The sequence below is a fragment of the Nestor notabilis genome, unplaced genomic scaffold (assembly GCF_000696875.1).
Source record: "Nestor notabilis isolate BGI_N333 unplaced genomic scaffold, ASM69687v1 scaffold19492, whole genome shotgun sequence".
Classification (NCBI taxonomy): domain Eukaryota; kingdom Metazoa; phylum Chordata; class Aves; order Psittaciformes; family Psittacidae; genus Nestor; species Nestor notabilis.
In genome coordinates, this window is record NW_009918938.1 from 36,542 (window position 1) to 55,499 (window position 18,958).

At 42.3% G+C, this 18,958-nt stretch overlaps 1 protein-coding gene across 1 annotated transcript in view; it reads right to left on the reverse strand.

Moving 5' to 3' along the window:
- The window catches only part of LOC104402184 (protein disulfide-isomerase A5-like), a 31,778-nt gene extending 23,178 nt beyond the window's left edge, over nucleotides 1-8,600 (reverse strand). The window contains exons 1-3 of the mRNA XM_010009992.1: nucleotides 8,536-8,600; nucleotides 7,327-7,490; nucleotides 4,730-4,860 (exon numbers count right to left, since the gene is read on the reverse strand). Of these exons, the coding sequence (XP_010008294.1) occupies nucleotides 4,730-4,860; nucleotides 7,327-7,490; nucleotides 8,536-8,586 (346 nt within the window). The 5' untranslated portion in view covers nucleotides 8,587-8,600. The remainder of the gene's footprint in view (nucleotides 1-4,729; nucleotides 4,861-7,326; nucleotides 7,491-8,535) is intronic.
- Nucleotides 8,601-18,958: the final 10,358 nt, after the last annotated feature.

The following is an 18,958-nucleotide window of genomic DNA, read 5'->3' on the forward strand; positions in this document are numbered from 1 at the left end:
GTATATCCAAAGATACAGACCCTGTATACATTGTATATATACAATCTGTTCCAGTGTCGAATCACCCCCATAGCAAAACCAGAACAAAACACTCCTCTTTATGTTTAAGCAAAATTTCATGTGTTTCAGTTTGTGCCCACTGCCTCTTCTCTTGTCCTGGGTGCTACGGAGAACAGTCTGGCTCTGTCTTCTTTACCCCCACCTTAGGCACTTACGCATACTGATAGGATCTTCCTCAGCCTCCTCCAGGCTGAACAGTCCCAGCTCTCTCAGCCTTTCCTCCTATGTCAGATACCCCAGACCCTTAACCACCATCATGGCCCTTCACTGGACTCACTTGAGTATGTCAATGTCCTTTCTGCACTGGGGAGCCCAGGACTGGAAACAGCAATCCAGCCGTGTCTCACCACTGCTGAGTACAGGTGAAGGATCAGGCCCCTTGACCTGCTGGTGATGCTCTGTCTAATGCAATTTAGGATGCCCACCTATGAAGCCTGTGTCCGCAGTTCTGAATTGCTTCTACAAGAGCAGAAAAGACCTAGCATAAGTTTGAGGGAGCATCACCCAAGAACAGCTAAAACTTGACAGTCTCATCACCATATTATGACATCAAAAAGACATATTAAATCCCAGGGATGAACAAGGCAGAAAAGGGAACCATGTGAGTTTTAGTTAGAGAATGTGATGGCTACTAATTTGACAAGGTCTTTGCATTGGCTCAACAAGAAATCTCATGCAGGAGTCCAAGGGCTTCTCCAGGCAGAAGTCTGGGTTAAAACCACAGTACACTCCTGAAGAACTATTTGCATCTCCCTATTTCATTGAAAAATGCTCACCTAGCTCCAATCACATTTTTTCCCCTTATTTCAGTTTGAGTAACGCAGCAAAAACATCTCCAACTGAGAAGACATGTTATTCACTGGAACTTTGTTACCCTTTGTGATTCTGAGAACTATTCACAACCAACTGCTTCTATTTTGCAGTTTTCAGTGCTACAGTAGTAGGAGGTTAAAATTCAATGCACTGGCAAAGTCAAATCTCAATTATCTGTGATAATGGAGTGGAGAGAGCACATAAAAGTAAAAATGCAGATAAAACACAATCAGATAAGCTATATGAACAGGGAGGATATAAGAGAAAGAAGAAAGAAAAGTCGGTGCGTGTTGATCCCAGAAGTGGCACTGATGGAAACTAGGCATTTAATGCTGCGAGTCTTGAAACAAGCTCTGGCTGTAGGCGTCAGACATGAAGCTAGTGTACTTCTGGACATAGATGGTTAAGCACTGCTAACTGGGCTATGCTGGATCTATTCGTGTCTATTTGGCTTACTTCCTGATTTGGTTCACAACCCCCCAAAGCCTTATCATCCACATACCAGGCTATGTGTATACGCCAAACACTCAGACTAGTTGTCTCCTCTCCCCATTTCTGGATGAAGCCAGGCAGTTACAAAAGGAAACCTGAAGTAGTTAACGATATCCAGTATTCCAAGGACTGGCCTATGGAAATAATACAGACACAGATTCCATAAACCCTCCCAAAACACCTCTCCAATGCTGCAATAAGCCTACTGCCTTCAAATGCTCCTCAAACCCCTTCATGGCAGGCCCCAGGATATGACACACACCTGTGGCATCATGCTTCACTTCAGCAGACTATATTATTGTCCTCCTCCTACTTTAGGCATTTTGAACTCAGAGGTAAGGAAGTGGGATGACAATTGCATCTTAAGACCACAACAGACCCACGGGGTCCAGAGAAGAGCTGTGCCGGGTACTGTGCAGGATGTCAGCAGCCTGCTCCAAATGCTAGCTCTGAGAAGCAGGGCAAGTGCCAGCCTGCACCACAAGCCTGTGCAGCATGGTGGCCGCAGAGGCTACAGACTTGCCCAGTGGACATCTGGATGAAGATCAGGTCCAACACAGTTACTGGCCCAAGCAGCATTAGCTTTTCTGCAGCTGGCACTTTTGCCCAAGTCACTACCAGGGACCTGCGCCTACTGGTGCCTCCTGCCCCAAATCAGTCATTACAGTGCACAGAGATGCCACTGGGGAGTGCAACGGGAATGTGCAATCAAGAACATCACTCCCTGTGGGTGTCAAGTCCACAGGGACGGATTTTTTTTCCCAGTAATCTCAAGAATTGATTTTGACCTTAAAATATTCCACAGGCACCAGGAATAACCTTTATGCTTCGCCCACATTCAGGGTGATGGAGTAATGAGTTCCCCATCTTTTCTGTGCAGATGTAGCAGTCTTCTCTTCTGGACCTAAATCACTGCAAAGCACTGTTCAGTACCATCAAAGCACTGCTCAGCTCAGTCCAGAGTTATCAGCATAGCAGCAGATTGATGGTTCTCCTATACATATTAAGTGATTTGGACTGGAAGCTGCCACAGAAAAGCCAGATCTCATTTTAATTTGTATGTGAGATATGTATCTGTGGCCTTTGCCTAAAGGTTTGTCACTCTAGCTGAAAGCTTTACAAAGGTCAGAATATTCAACTTGCTGCTTTAAATTCTAATGACAGATGAGAGATACATTTCTTAGCATAAATATTTATACATAAACATACTTTATATATGCATGTATACACACACCCCCAATCTTAAAATATCTCAGCATATGTGTAAGTGTAACAAATACTGCCATAGAGTCACAAGTGAATGGAATAACATCCTGTGAGTCTGCACTGACCTAAGATGTGGAACTGAATAGAAGAAGAAAATTATTTGAGATAATAGGGCCTAGCAATTTTAGCAGTGTTCCTTCTGCACTAAAATAAGCAAGTTAAGACTAATTGGCAATGTAAGCTCCAAAAGGTCTCAAGATTGACAAAATGGTAAACAAAAGATAATCTATCAAATTTAGCCGGAGTCACATTATCACTGCAGAAGAGCTGAAAAATAGAATGATCTGTACCATTCTATTGCATTAATGATCATTTCACAGAAACCAGAGATTTAAAATATTCATCTGCTACTTTCCCCTACATCCAACAAAAGGCAGGCTCATTGCACTCCCTTTGTATGCCTGCTTTCTGCTCTGCGAACAGACACTTCCATGCTTAGAACAAATCTAACAAATTGGAAATTGTGCATGACCCTCATACTGACAACACAACAGCAATGTTGACTGTCTTAGGAGTCACAGGATGGCCAGAAGAGGTTCCAGTTAACACCTCTCTGTCCTGTAAATAGGTGGTTATATGCAGCACTGTGCAAGAAGAACATGTCTGAAGGGCAGCCTCAAAGGACCCAACAGTCTTACATCATGCAAGCCTTACTTTTACAGCCTTTTTGTACAGGCAGGGCCAGGCTGATCTTTATTCACCCCTCCTGGAGCAAGGGTAGAAGTCAACCCACAAACAATGGTATTGTAATTAACCCATCCTGCTTTCAACCCTGAGAACTACACACTCAGTGCACATAGTGGTTTTGCTTTAAACATGGCCTTCAAAAAAAGCAAGAATTTAAGTGTCTTAAAAAGATGCAGCCAAAACCAAAAGGGAAATAAATCTCTCTCGTCCAGAGAAGGTCACTCATCAGGTAAAGAAGCACTGAACTCCTAAATCTTAACATTTTGTATGCAATCATTTGATTCTAAAGTTACAGCTTGTTCTTAATCAGTTGAGGTCCATGAATCAAAAATTCCTGGCACATGGGCAATTTTTAGTCAATAGGTGGTGGGAACTGGAGTTGAGAAGGGATTAAGTCCCCTTCCCTTTCCTTTCACAACCTTCCAGAAATCTTCTTTCTGAATTACACCCCCCCTTTCTCCCACATCCAGCAGGGCTTCATGGGAGCCCAAAAGTCTTCATGTTCAATTCTCTAACAGAAAAGCAAAATAAGGGGCTCCCTAATTAAACATAACATTAAGGACCTGTACTTTTTCTCTCTTTCTGGAAAATACCTTTGGTTTAATGGGAACAAGTTACTAACTGCTTATCTGAAGTTTATCCATTAACCGCAGGGTTGGCCATGTAGTAGAGAAAATTTTTTCTTGCATCTGAGGGGGCTGAGTCATGGTGCTACTAGAACAAGTTAATACCACACAATATTAAATGCCAGGATTATCTTCTCGCTTTGCCAGACCCCTCAAGTCTGCCTGTCTCTGTGACAACACAGACAAACAGAAGAGATTCCTCCCATTCACCTTATTTATAAAGGGCCTCATTCAAAACTCTAGAAATATTCTGAGGAGCTTCAAAAGAAAGTGTGCACGTGATGCACACAAAATCCGTGAGGAGGAAGCTATGCCCATATTCCCAGTGGAGATTTAAATGTAGATTTATTATCGACAAAACTTATTCTATCAAAATTTGTTCTCAGGCTCCAGGGACTGATTCCTCCTACACCACTACATCGATTTCACTACTCAAATGCTGCACTAATGACTCAGGCTCTCCGTGTCCATTGTGCTACCATAAAGGATCACATTTTGTCATATAGACCATAAAATGCAGCAGAGGAAAATAAATCTCGTTTGGTTTTGTACCCCTGCCTGCTTTGGTGTCTGCATTAACACAGTAACTGTTTATTTCAACATTGCATACTGCATTATTTCCGTTTATAAAGATACAAACAATGGTGCCAATGATGGTCCCATGCAGTTGTATTCAGAATCAGCTCTTTACCTTTGTAAGTCTGGGGACAGCGAGGGAATTAAGTCAGGATTCCACAAACCGCAGGGTTTAGAAAACACACCCACATAGAGAGGTATTTACTCACATGGTGCATAGAACATGACAAGGGTGTGCTTCTTCTTCTTCAAGGACTCTCTGAAGTCTTCGCCAGCAAGGTGGATAACGCTAGTCTGTTTTTCTTCCCATGCAGGTTCAGGTGGAGGTGGTGCTTCAGGACTAGACAAGACACGAAATGAGATGGGTTTGAAAATGTTTCTGGAAGCAGGCAAAGGGGCATCATGTCCTGGTCACAACTACTATGAGGGAACTGAGGTCGAGCAAACCTTTGGGGTGCCTGTGCAGTAGAAAAATGTGCTTAATATTTCCAATACCAGATTAACAACAAGAAAGATGCAAGTTTATTTCTGGAACTCAATAAAAATACAATTTAAGTGATTGTACTCAGGCATATGAATACAAATGCAGAATAAAGATTTCCTAAATTGCATCCAACATCTTGGTGGAAAAAACATTGCTCTTGTATCACTGTGTCATCCATAGGCATGAATTGAGAAGAACAGCAAGCAGGTGGAATCAAAAGGCAACTGATACAGGACAGCATCTTCCATTCAAATATCCTTTTTGTACTCTTTACCTCTACCATGCAAACTTCTGCAAAGAATTTCATGACCTCTTCTTGCATTCAGATATTAAAGCCAGGATGCAATAATCAGCATCATTCCACTTGGAAGACTGGGGGTGACTGAACTGGAATATTTTACCTTGATAATGAGAATGTCAGGTTTCAATTATAACTGCACATACTGACTAGATCAGAGGAATCCCACACAACTAGAGCGCCTCTAACAAAACTTCTGCTATTCACTAGCTTCCAGACTTCTCTCAGGCTCATTAAATTCATTCCTGCAGTATCTTAAATGGTGATTACTTATATAAAATCATCAGAATGGTGCCACGGTATAAAGACCTTCATATGTCGCCTTAGTAATAAATTAGCTTTTCAGGCTTTCCTGTCACTTTGAATGACACTATTTCAAGATGTACCAGGTACATAAAAACCAAGTGGAGAAAAACTCGATTTTTAAAGTCCTACTCAAAGTCACTTGGTGGACATCCATCGTATTTCCATCAATACTGATTTGCCAGTTGTTAGTGAAAGAATTAGGACAGCTGGTCTGAATTTTCACATGAACATAGTCGGTGTGAGCTATCATCGATTACAGTTAGAGCCAGAGGCGTGAATTCACCTCACGCACACTTTCCCATGCTGACCTGAAACAAGCTACCCAGAGACTGGTAACAACCAGTGTGGCAGTACAGACTAGAGTCACCACAGAGGGAATGAGCTGAAACCCACATGACTGTGACTAGACCACTCTTTGGGATAGGTTTACACAAGCTGTACTTTTATTTCCAGCCTGCACCCCAGACACATCCCTATTTCCACCAACTTCAGTGCAAGCTATGGTAATTTTATCCCTGGTCAGCAAACAAGGATCTTACTTTATTGTGTCTCTAGTTGGGAGAACATTCAGCAGTCAAGAGCAGGAGACAAGCTGTCTGGATTTCCCATATTGCTGACTACCTGAAGCTGCAGACAGAAGTTTTCCAGAGGCACAGCAGGATCCAGAAGGGATTAACACCCCTTCCCTCTTCCTCATTGCTTATTCATCTGCCAATATGTACAGGCAGTGTCAACCCAACTGTAACTCAATACAAATTACGCAGCACTCAAAATACTCCAGCAAACTGATGAAACTAGGACTTAACATCCAGTATTGACACAGCAGCCTGGAACTTGAGTATATAGGGAAGCCGAGGGAGGACTGTGTCTAAATGTGAAATACAGATAAAACTTCCCAACATGCTACAAAGATGTTGCCAGACCATATCTACACCTGATTTGAAGAACTCAAGAGATGTAATTTAAAAAGAAAAAAAATACACAACCAAAAAGCCCTCATGCAACCCCAATCCCTTCCCCCACATAAGAGGGGAAGAATTAAGAATACATTCCTCACACCAACTGCACTTAATGGTTACATGATTTATAAACTTCACAAAACACTGGAATTTCTGTTTCCCATTTAATAATGCAGAAAATACATTAGGCTTACAGTACCTAAAGGAAATGCGTATTTTATTCCAGAATACTTAGAGAGAATTGTACCAGCAATTTATTTCTTTGAAATGAAATTCTTGTCATCATATATCAAACTTAATCCTACTAATTGCAGGACGGCACCCAAGGAAAGTTGGTTAGTGCAGACAAAGCTGCTAGTTTTGCTGGTTTCACTGGCTTTCCTTCAGCCCCATGGAGAAAAATACAACTGCAGAAATTCAGTTATTAACAGCGAAATCTGCTACTTAGTATAAAGAGGGAACAATACATGTTCTATTTATTTTTGAGAGATATTGCTATTACTTCTCTGGTAAGAGACTACGGGTATATTTGAAAAATATTTATTTTGGGAAAGAAATACTGTGACAACTATGAAAAGCTTTGCAGCAAATAAAGGATTTGGTGTGTTAGAGACAGATGTTTGTATGGCTTTGAATACTGGAATTCAGTTTGGTTTTGTTAGCAAGGGATTTAGGTTTAAGGTTTACTTCCTCACCAAAGCAGTCTTCAGGAGCCAGTAACCAGGAACCTGAACACTATCTCAGACTCTCAAAACTTACTTTTGCAGCCAGTCGATGATCTTCTTCTTTGTCCTGAGGTGTGGCAGAGTGTATTTCTCCTCTCCGTCTTTAAAATACTTCAAAGTAGGAAACCCTGAGATGTGATATCTTTCTGCCAGCGCCTTGTTGACGGTAGCATCGACTGCTGCAAGGACACCTGGACTCTAGAACAGAGATCACTAACTGTAAATCCCAGCAACATACACACACTCCCCTAGCAGGACACAGTGGACTTTGCAGTAATCACTCATGATCTAGGTGAGTAATTCACTTTCTCAGGTTCTCAGCAGGCACACAGAAAGACACAGAGGACTGATGCACAACCAGGCAGGCACATCTTATGGACTAAATGTAACCAGTGTTACCTGATCTCCTCCCATTTCTAACAGGATTCCCTGTATATAATTCACTTTATAATGGTCACAAGCCATTTCCAGGAATGGCATTACCTCTCACAAATCCCAATTTCTCCCAGAAGAAATGAGCATCGTTAAAGACAGGTTTACTTCAAGGTAAATTCATCTTTCATTAACTTGTAGACATCTTTACATGGACCACCTTTAGAGTCACAGGATAACAAACACTTGTAGAGTGTGATTCATCTAACCTTTGTTTTTCCCATCTCCTCCTTCTCCCACAGCTACAAAGGGACTCCACTGAAGATGCCTAAAGCACAGGGGAGACTAATCCTACTCCTCTTGCCTGGCGTACACAGTGACAGACTGAATCAATAACACTAATACTTACATTATTGGATCTCTCTTCTTTGGCCATGCTGATGGAGCACTTAAAATGAAGCTAATGGAGTGAGGCAACCATAAAGCAGGGTATTTGAAAGAGGGATCAACCCCTTTTGGCTTTTTTCCAAATCTAATTCATAAATAAAAGCCTATATTTTTTCACATTCAATATCTTTAAGTAAGGGGAAAAAAAAAAGTCCATTTTGGATTTGATCATATTATGTATAAGGCCTACAGCAGAATACATAAACATTTTTTGATTTTGTTTTCGTTCAAGACAGAATGTTCTTTCTCAGAGTTTGGCAGGGCTCATGCATTAGCGATGAGACTGTATCTTGTAAGTACATTTTGAAGGGTCCTGTGGGAGGATCAGAACAGCTGAATTTGTTGTAGGGAGAAAAGTCACTTTTATTACTCCAGTTATTTATTACTGATTATTTGCAGGATATAATAAAGGAAATTAGCTTACATCACTGGCTACATGGAGAAACTCTGCCGCCTTCTCATATTCTGGCTTCATTTTCTTACAGTGCCCACACCCTACCAAAAAAGAAAAAAAGGTCCAATTAAGTTGTACACGCTACAGTTATTCACTGACCCACCAAGCCATTATCAAAATCCAAGACCATGTGGTAGAGACTTACTAGAATTTAGTATGGATTTTACTTAATTTATTTGTAAAGCCTTAGTATGATTTAGGATCTTTCCAAAGTGGTCACTATGGTTTAAACAAAGAATTTAATCTATTAAAAATTAATAACAAAACCCCTGAATTTGCACCCACACCTCTCTCCTCTCAGAAAGCACTATGAACACTCATCAAGTGCATTGCCTTAAGGCATGTTCTTGGGTGAGGTACAGCCTCACCCATGTCAGTTTCCAGATCTTTATCTGCTTTAAAAAGAAACACAGGCCCTCACGTGACTTCCCGAGTTTAAACAGAGGCTTATGCTAGCACATCTTAATTGAGTAATGTAATTTGAATTAAACTGCACTGATAATAAGCCCTGCTTTACAGTGGTGCAGCATGTCCCCCTAGCAAGGATTTGCACTGATTTAATCACATCAGTGTAATTACCCCACCACACGTTCTCAACATAAGCAGGGCCTGTAAAACCAAGATAATGGTGCTTTCTTGCTTGTGCGAAGTTCTCCAGAGATCTGCCATTACTTCAGTGCTAAGTGTTGACATTACAATAAAGTAAAATGAAGTAAAATGAATGCATGAGTGAGAAAAGCAGATTTGAAATAAATTATTTGGTTGTAAATTAAACTGCTTTCAGCTGGTGCAATTGCTTACAGGCAAGCTCAACTTCCAGGACCAGGTGAGGTTCCTGCTGCAATGTGAAGTTAAGCTTCAGCACCTCCAGAGCGATGCTGGGCCTCCAGGACAGCCCCTTCCTCACCCCTGCTATTGCCCCCAAGGGACCTGCAGGGGCAGTGCAAAGGGATGGAGCGGCTGAGATTGACACCTGGCCAGGGTGAGGGATGGCCCCTGTGAGCAGACCAGAGATGCACAGAGCTGTAATAAGGTGTGTGGCATGACCAAGACATGCTGCACTCTCCTGCCCCAGTGCAATGTAATCCCAATGCAATCCCTTGCCACCCTTTTTACTCTTGTTTGCAGCAGCAGCCAGCTTTTCTTTCTTCAGCTGTTACTGTTGGAAGGGGCACTTGAAAGCCTAGGCTTTGCTGAGCTTTTGAAAGTTGTATCAGAAAATACAGCTAGAAATCTGTTTCAGTGCAGCTTCAGCAAAAGCCGTTCCTGAGATGTTCGGGTAACAGGGCTGGGGCTATTTTTGCAACACTAAAAGAAAATAAACCAAGGACTGTGATTCTCAGTGCTCCTTTGATTTCCTCTAATGGGATGACTGCTGAAGCCAGCAGATGCAAGCCTAAGCCTGAACTGAACCAGACAACCATGGTTTATACAGCACAAGTCAAAGAGCGTCTGCAGCCAAGAAACTATAAGCCACCCAGGTGCAACTTCACCACAGCAGACAGCGACTTCAGCAGAGCTCCAACCACCACAGCACAACATGAAACACTTTCAGGGCATGTTTATCTACAGGGCGGATACATTTGAATAAAGGCTTCAAATCCCACCTGAGAATTACAGCAAATACCCAAATGGCTGATTGCAGACCAAATTCCAGTTCAAACACCAGCGGAGGTTCATAGCACTTAGTCATCCACATAGCAACCACAGCATTAAAAAGCCGTGTGTCCTCCTTCTGAGAAGGACCCCACTGCTTTAACGTTGCAGGAGCAGCAGAACAAGAGGATCTCAGCTAGAGAAGGCGGCTTTGCTTTGGTTTTACACGGTGGTGGGAGCACGTGCCACCAAGCTGAGGACCTGATCCAACAGCTTCAGAGGTAAATTCAGGAAGAAACTGGAAGAGGCTGAGGAAAAGCTACTTTCTCAACACTGCTTGTCTTAGTTAAGAGCACGAAAGAGGCTGGCAAAATGATTTATTTGCCACCCACAGAAAAGTTACAGGCATATGGCTTTGTGGAAGGGGCTGACAGTTCCTTTTGACATCTGCTTGAGTGGATTTATTTCTCCTTCTAGGAGCAGGGAACTTTATTCATTACATGCTCTTCCTCAGTTCTAAACAAAGTCCCAGTTCAGATACCTAGATACCTGGGAAACTCTCTGAATTAGCTAGCTCAAATTTGTACAAAAAGTTATTTTTCTGCAGGGGTAGCTTCACCTTGTGGGCTTTACACAGCATGTCCTCCAGCCAGAGCAAGCTTCACACTGTGGTCTAGATAGAACATCCACACAATCTACACTATATTCCACAATCATTAATATTAGATCTGACCAGCTAACAGCATCAAACAACCTGAGTTTTCACAAAACTATGTGGAGGGGAAAAAAAAAAAAAAAGCCCAACATAAATCAAACAAGCTAGGCACACTTTGTGCAGAAATAAAAAATAATCCAAAGCATCTGAAATTCATGTAAGTAGTATTTTGGAGAAAGATACCCAGACTGTGAAATGTGACTGTTCTGGGTTCTTTTATGAACATCACACTGGCACAGCACTACTGACTGCCCCACAAAGCCAACTCACTCACGCTTAAAATAAAGGGAAACCAGATCTTTAAAGGCACTTAAATGCAAAGTAAAGCCCTCAAATCTTTATTATGCAATGCTTGTTCTGCCCCTGACAGAGAACAGTACAATATGCCAGCCTGGAAAAAAAAGCCACCATGTTAAACTGAATCTGAAAGAGGGACAACAAATCTTAAGAGCTTCTCCCACTCTAAACGATGCTTCTTCTCTGGCCATCTTTATAAGAATTTTGCTATTGCATGCTACAGCCTGCTTCCACCTGCCATTGCAGAAAAGGGGAGATATGAATTAGAAGTCAGACCTACACACTGCAAATCAATTCATCTCTCCTATCATTATTTATCCTACCTTTCAATAATCCTGTGAAGATTGCAACTAAATTCTCAAGACCAATGAAAAAGTCATTTAAATGAATTCCAAGGTCACTGCCTCTCCTTTGATTGCTATATTAGTTCATCCAGGAGCAGCTGTATCTCTCTGTGCTGAGCTCCTCTAGTTTTAGATATTTTGTGTTCATAAAATGAATGGTAAAGTAACAATAACCTTACAGGCCCTTAGCCCAGATGATCCAATGTACTGCATAAGGTCTGCTGGGACAGTGGAAGGAAGCCTGCAGGTCTGTAGTGAGCATCTGTGATAGATGGGTTCTTGAAGATGCACTGTTGTGTCAAGTGTATACTGACATTAAAACTAAAAGACTAAGCAAGGGAAATGACTCATTCAATCCCAAGTGAGAAGAGAAAGGTTGCAGTCAACACAAGGATGTGCTGCAGCCTACTCCAAGCACTGACATCCTCTGAGCCTCTTTGTGTGATAGCTGGTGGAAACACCAAGGGACTTGTAGGTGTCTACACAAGAGGACTCCCACAACCTTGATCTTTTCTCGCACAAGGCAAGTAGCTCCCCTGGAAGTACAAGCCATAGTTACCCTTCATCTAGCAGCAGAAACCAACTGGGGTTCAATGACTGGCTTTGGTGGACAGCTCTGGACTGGTCAACTTCTTTGACCTCTCAATTACTTTATCTTGCTCCTCTTGCACAAAAGAAGCCCCCAGCTGTGAGAGTCAAGGCTCGAATGGATAAGAGCGCACAGAATAAATGGAGTGTTACAAGACAGGAAAAGTCAAAACTTCGAAAAATCAGTGCTAGGACTTCTGGCAGAGGACAGGCCCTTGCTAACCTTTTTGAAAAACAGATGTCTAAATGAAGCAAGGATTCTGTTTTCACAGTTTATTTATAACCAATCTTCTCATTTGCACTGCACAGCCAGGCAGATAAACAGCTCCTTCCGTCAGAGCAGTTGTTGTCTCACAGCTTAGCTCAGCTGCACCCCAAGAACAATGGTGTTCAAAGGTCTCCACATTGCCCCAGTGCAGACAAGTCACTCCCCTCTAGAATCACACCACAGGGCAGAGGACAACACTCACTTAGCACTTCACCGTTCCTAGAGTGTGACCACATGCAAGTGCAGAGGCAAAGGCCAAGTGCGGACAGCGCAATTCTAACGTGCAAGGGAGAGCACAAAGGGAATGTTAACAAATGTACCGAGCAACATTTTTTCCAAGTAAGTATCTATATTTGCTTACAGCAGCCTGTTCGGCACCACGGCAAAGGCTCACAGTACAAAGCACACTCGCTCCAAACATTCTCTATGCAAACACTTGTACTGTTAAAACCAAGTTTTGCCTGCAAATACAAGCAGAAAACCAGACAAGCAGCTCTAGCTAAGCTCCTGTATATCCTGTCTTAGTGCTGTCCCCAGAACATAAATCTCTTTCTCACTGTCATTCACTGTTTGCTTCTTTCAGATTATTAACAGCTATATAAATAAACATGGTGCTTTTGGTCATGTCTGCTCATTTCAAGACAACATTGAGGATCTGAAGAGTACATGACAAGCAAGAGGTAAAAGCCAACATCGCCTGTGGACAAGGAATTTCTGACATGGAGAACCCTAGAGATAAATTAAATTGCAAATAAAGATTTTAAAGAATCATTACATTTTTGCCATTGACATTCTGCTTGAGTACTATTATCATGTACCAGTTATTTTCTGTATCATGCCATCTCTACATCCATCTATAGCAGCATACCAAAAATACTGCATTAGCCTGATGAGAAAACAAATTTAAAGCACAAATCATGTCCTGCTTTCAGCAACTGCAACTGGCAGCTCAGACTACACAAAGAACCACGACAACAGACAACTTCAAGAAAAGGGAAATACAAAGAATCTGAAGGAATTCAGATTCACCTTTGCTCTCTTAATATTTAACATGTGGGGATACACCTTTGGTTTCTCCATTACCTAATCCCAGAGGAGCAGTGACCTCTTAACACAGCAGAATAGCCAGCCCTTACGTGTGCCCTGTTAACTTTCAACATACACCTGCATATACAAAAGCAAGAGTACGCACACAGAGGGGAGACACAATCTTTGGAGCTGGAGCAAGAATACACATAAGTCTCATCCCTCTTATCACGCATGCAAGCACACAAACGTATTCTCTTCTGCCATGGAAGTCTAACATGCAAAGACTTAAAACACATCATGTAAAAGAGTAACTCCAAGGTTTGACACAAGGCAGCTTACAGTTCTTTTACCGGTGTAGGAGAGCATAAACTACAACAGCTGCAGATTCCCTTGCATAATTTAGCCATCTGCATTGCAGACATCTGATGGGAAATCACAAATTTGGGAGGAAAGGAGGATGATAAAAGCAGCTGTTTCTCCCCATAATCACAGGTACGAATTTGGAACCATGCTGGTTGCATGTTCACTTAATTGTCATAATGGTCATAGCTACCAGGTCATGCCCTGACATCCGGGTTTCTGCTTTTTTAAAAAATAATCACCTTATCAAGGATTAGTAGCTCAAGAAATGTTATCCAGTCTTTTCCTTCTGGGTACTTCCTCCCACAAACCATCCATCTCCTTCTCATAAGCAGCACTGTCCATCCAGGCAAAATTCCAGATACTTAAAGGCAAAGATGTTTCAAGGCTTGATGCTTTCTTGTGAGATCAGGAGGAGCAGCTTCAACCTCTTTAACATGATATTGAATTCAAATTTTCAACTGCTATAAATGTGTCCACACGTACACAAATCCAGACACCCACAAATCCCCCCACCTCACTACTGTACTTTTAAAAGTAGGTTTGATTTGAGCAAGTCTGACATTGCTTAGGGATCAGTGACAACCAAACAGCTTTATGGCTTCACCAAGGACAAAGCCTATGAAAGGTCATCCTAGAAAAGACCCTGAGGAACCAGAAGGAAAATATTTCAGCAGTTTGGATCATTGCAGTCATGCTACATTTATGAGGTTGCAGCCTAAAGCCTCAGCTGTGTGGGTTGCACAGTTCATCCCAGTGACAGGAGAGCAGTACAGCACCTCGTCCCTACCATTATCACCATCTCACTGGCATTACCACAGACTCACAGTGCAGTCAATCTGTGCATGCAATGATCTGTGCAAATCCAATCCCAGCATGTACACACAGAAGAAAGCCCCTGCCTGCTTCCAGCAGCTCCTCAGTGGGAAGTCAGGGCACAAAATGACTACAAATCAGTAACCCCTTCTCCTGTTCATATCGCTTGCTGAGGCAGTAGTGACCCCTTCCCAGCCACTGTCTCTCTCGGGAGCACCTTGTGCATGTGCTGCAGAGCACACATGGCAAGCACAGATGCCTCTGGGGGAAAGTCTTGGGGTACTGCGAATAACAGAGTAGCACAGCATGGGTCACTACCTGATTCAGACAGGCACCAATAAACTTCTGATCAGGCCACAGGAGAAGACCAACACCACATGAACTACCTGACACCTGCCTGGTACATGAGGATGCATGCTGAGCGAGCCAAGCCTCACGCCCCTACCTGATCACCTTGGTTGTAGAGGTGAAAGCATCTGAAATCCAGTTCTTAAGCATGTTTCCCATGCTGGCATAGCTGTTTTCCCCTCAGCACCACTGAAATTGCTCAGCAGAAGATTTGTAACAGCTTTACGTTATAGTTACAGTACAAGTTCAGATTATTTATCTTTTTAAAAAGATAGTCAAATCACTGCATTACATAAATCAGATCAAACTGAGAAGATAGCTTAACCAAATGTGTCCTCCAGGAACCCTGCCTGCATCCGTGCCAGCTCCAGCAGAAGAGATACCTTGAGCCAGCAACAGACCTCAGCGGGGGAAGGCTCAGCACAGAGAGGGAGACACCCCAAGCAAGTCCTGCTGGCTGCATAAGATTTAAAAGACAACAGCTTTGATGAATTGCATAACACGTGGTTTTGCCTTCATTTCTGGTCACGCTGAAGCGTACCTTCTTTTGATGTAAAGCCTCAGGGGAAAGGGTGAATATTCTCCAAGGCTAACCTCAGTCACAGGCTGCTACCTCCCAGGGATCCCAGAGTTAAGCAGAGAGAAATGTTACTGGCTCTATCTTGCCCTCACAGTGGTCTCTCTGCTTTTAACCTCACAGGGAGCCCTGGGTGAGCCAGGCTCCTGAAATTAGACTTTGAAAAATGTACTCCCATCTGCAATGGCAGAGACGCCAGCATGCACCTAGGAATGATCTCTAAGCTAGTCACCATCTTTATTCAAAATAAACTAACAACAAAAATCACATGGTTCCTTATTTCCACTCCAAATCTAGCTTCAGCTTCCAGCTATTGGAGATTACGCTGCATGTATATATCCTCTTAGTCAAAACTATATTGTGTGACTGGTAGAAATCAGTGTTGGGAGACGATGGTGCCTCCTACTATCCCTTTTGGGTGGGAAAAAAAGTGAAGTAAGGTGGATCAGCTGGCATCAGGAGATACAAATTACACTTCCTACACCAGATTAGAGGAACATGGCCCTGAGTAGGTGTTGAAATTAATCTTCCCCTATTGAAATGTGAGAGAGACAACAGCATGACTGCCTTAAGGTGAAATTGTTGAGAGTTTATGAAAAATACCTCCAGAAGGTTTCCTTCTCAATTAAACCATAATTATTCTACATCCAAAAAGATCTCTCCCCCCTACCCTCTCCACTGCCACATGATCAACATAATTTTGCCTTGGGGAAGGAATAGGGGTTGCACTGCTTTCCCTCACACTCTTACCCCTTTGGAAGATTTTATACTGTATACTTTGGATTTAGCAATGAAAATGCCAGAGAACAGCATTTAGATGAAATAGCTTTGAATGTCCAGCTCAGGAAAACAGCATAGCAAGCAAATGATTTCCTAGGATGCAATCTGTATAAAACATCGGAAAAATGGATGCAATGCAAAGAGATCTTCTTAAGAAAAGTACATTGCAAAGCACGTCAGTTTATGGGGCAAGGACGCTGGAAGCAATGGCGACACTGGCTATTAATGTGAAGATACCTACAAAAGTATTGGGAAGGCTACTACGCAAAATGCACGCTTTTTGTCCAAAATCAGAGCGGAAGTGGTTACCAGCTGGGATGCATTCACCCGCTTAGGAGGAGTTTGCTGGGATGCTCACCCATCATAAGCAGTCAGGACCCCAGAAGACACCTCCACCATCAGCACAATACCTCAGTATCAAAGCAATGGACTCATTTATTAGTAACTCTGAAAGACAGCATCACTTGCCAACTCACCATCTTCACTTGCCAACTCACCATCTGAAAGGGCACAAGGAGCAGACAGGGAGGCAAACAATGTTCCACTGTAGGTTTCTCTGTTCATTATTTGCCCTTTAAGTAAGTCCTCTACCTTCTACAGGACAATAAAATATTGAAGCTGTTTTTAAGAAGATAAACTTGATAATGAAAACTCTGTTGGTAACGATTCAAGTAGCACAGATACTGAAGGCACTTTCCAAATGAGAGCCCTGCACTGCATATTAAACTTATCCAGGCAAGAAAATTAATTTATTTCAGAAGAAATAAACCTGGTGCATTAATTCTTAAAGCTAATTCCCACTGTTAACCTATCATTAAAGGCAAGTGAAGTAAACCTATAAAAATAAGTTACGCTTCACTCCTATTACCACAAGAGCATTAAGGGCTTATACATACACTAGGGTCAAGCTTGCAGGACAATCACCCAATTGGCACTCTCAAACGTGGGCTTTCACAGCTAGAATTACAGAAGTCCTTTAAAAGACCACTCTGAATAACTAAATAATCTACAACAGACACCCAGAAAGGGAGAATGGCGTAAGTCTCCCTTCAGCTGCCACCTCTCAGCTGCCCCTTTCCCCCGCAGCAGCAGTAGCTACTCCTTTGCAATAGTCTGTTAGTCGGTAAGGACTTGTTAGAAGAGAGGAAAGGCAACGGTAATGTGAGAAATGAGGCAGCAAATCCCCAAAGAAACTGATGTTCCCTTCACACCACCTGACATACATTCATGGAAACATTTTTTTTCCCCCTGGTTGGTACAGCCTTCACAAATGTCTTCTTTAATAGAGAAACTAACTGCTCCCTATTGGAAGTAAGCACACAGTGATGCATTTTTAACAAAACCCAGAAATTTCACAACACCCAAGTATTTACAGTTTGGCTCCTTTCTTTCAGCTCTTGATACCCACAACTGCTAGCAAGTAAGTTACTCAAAGTACATGCCGTGTCCCCAGAACAGCACCATGGTACAGAGCAAGTGGAGATGCAGCCTGAAGGCAAAGTAGCCATGAACACCCCAAAAGCCTGGGTTTGCCACTCTTTCTGTTACAAAGCTGAACCAGAGCAAGGCAAGGCAAGGCTCCCCGCTTCAAGTCCTGGTGCAGGCTCCAAGTCAACAGCTATAGCTGTGATAATCTTGCCTGGGATCTGTGCTCAACCCAGTGGCAGATGAGATTTCCTAAGCTTAGGGGACAAAAACCTGCCTGCCACAAGCCAGGGAATGCCAAAGGCAGAATCCTACTTTCTTTGTTAATCAAATCTTTGCAATGTTCATATGCCTTCTGTACTGCAATTCTTGCAATACTGGAGCATCTTGCAGTCTGGAAGTGACTTACTAGATAAAACTCCGAAATGTTATCTCGACTTCACAGGCTGGAAACAAAGACAAATATTTAGCAACTTGGGTCACGATTGTATAAATCAAAGCAAGGCAAGGAACTAAACTTTTACATCTCCAGGCCAAGGCTATGACTTTAGCACTGGATCATCCTTTTTTATGACTTTACCCTGCTCAAAGAGCACAAACTGCTTCACAAACTGCTTCAAAAAGACAATAATCTTATATGAACTGTGTGCTCTAGAATCAAAAGACCAACACAAAAGAGACAATGGACCCAGTCATTACTGTCTTCACCTTTTTCATTAGGCATCCAATTAAGTTTTACTGCACAAGCTAGTTATTAGGTTTTTTACACTCTCAGGGTTCCTATTTATATTAAGTACCACTAAAAAACCTTACTGGTTTTTTATTTTTAAACCCTCAAGAAATGTAAGCATGATGGTCATTAAAGGAGAAATCCATGTGAGGTTCTTCCATTTTCCCGGTTTGCTGCATTTTCAATAACTCCTGTTTTAATGTGTGATTAAATCTCCACTGAAAATCACTGCTGTAATTAATTAAGCAGGTCATTGCACTGGCAGGTCATTGCACTGAACTGCTTACAGTCCCTGATATTTTCGGTGATATTCAAATATATGTGATATCAAGCAACATCCTGTTGTAGACTTATGTGCTTTTAAATATTGATGAACCTAGTCTGAGCTGTCCCAGCCCTCCTCCCATTGAAATCAACAGTCAGAACTTGCCCACTCCTGTGGAAGCAGATTCAGAAGCCTAAAAAAGTCACCTGTTTCTAACCGGTTTATGTGAATGTCCTGGGTTCAGCTACAGCAGTC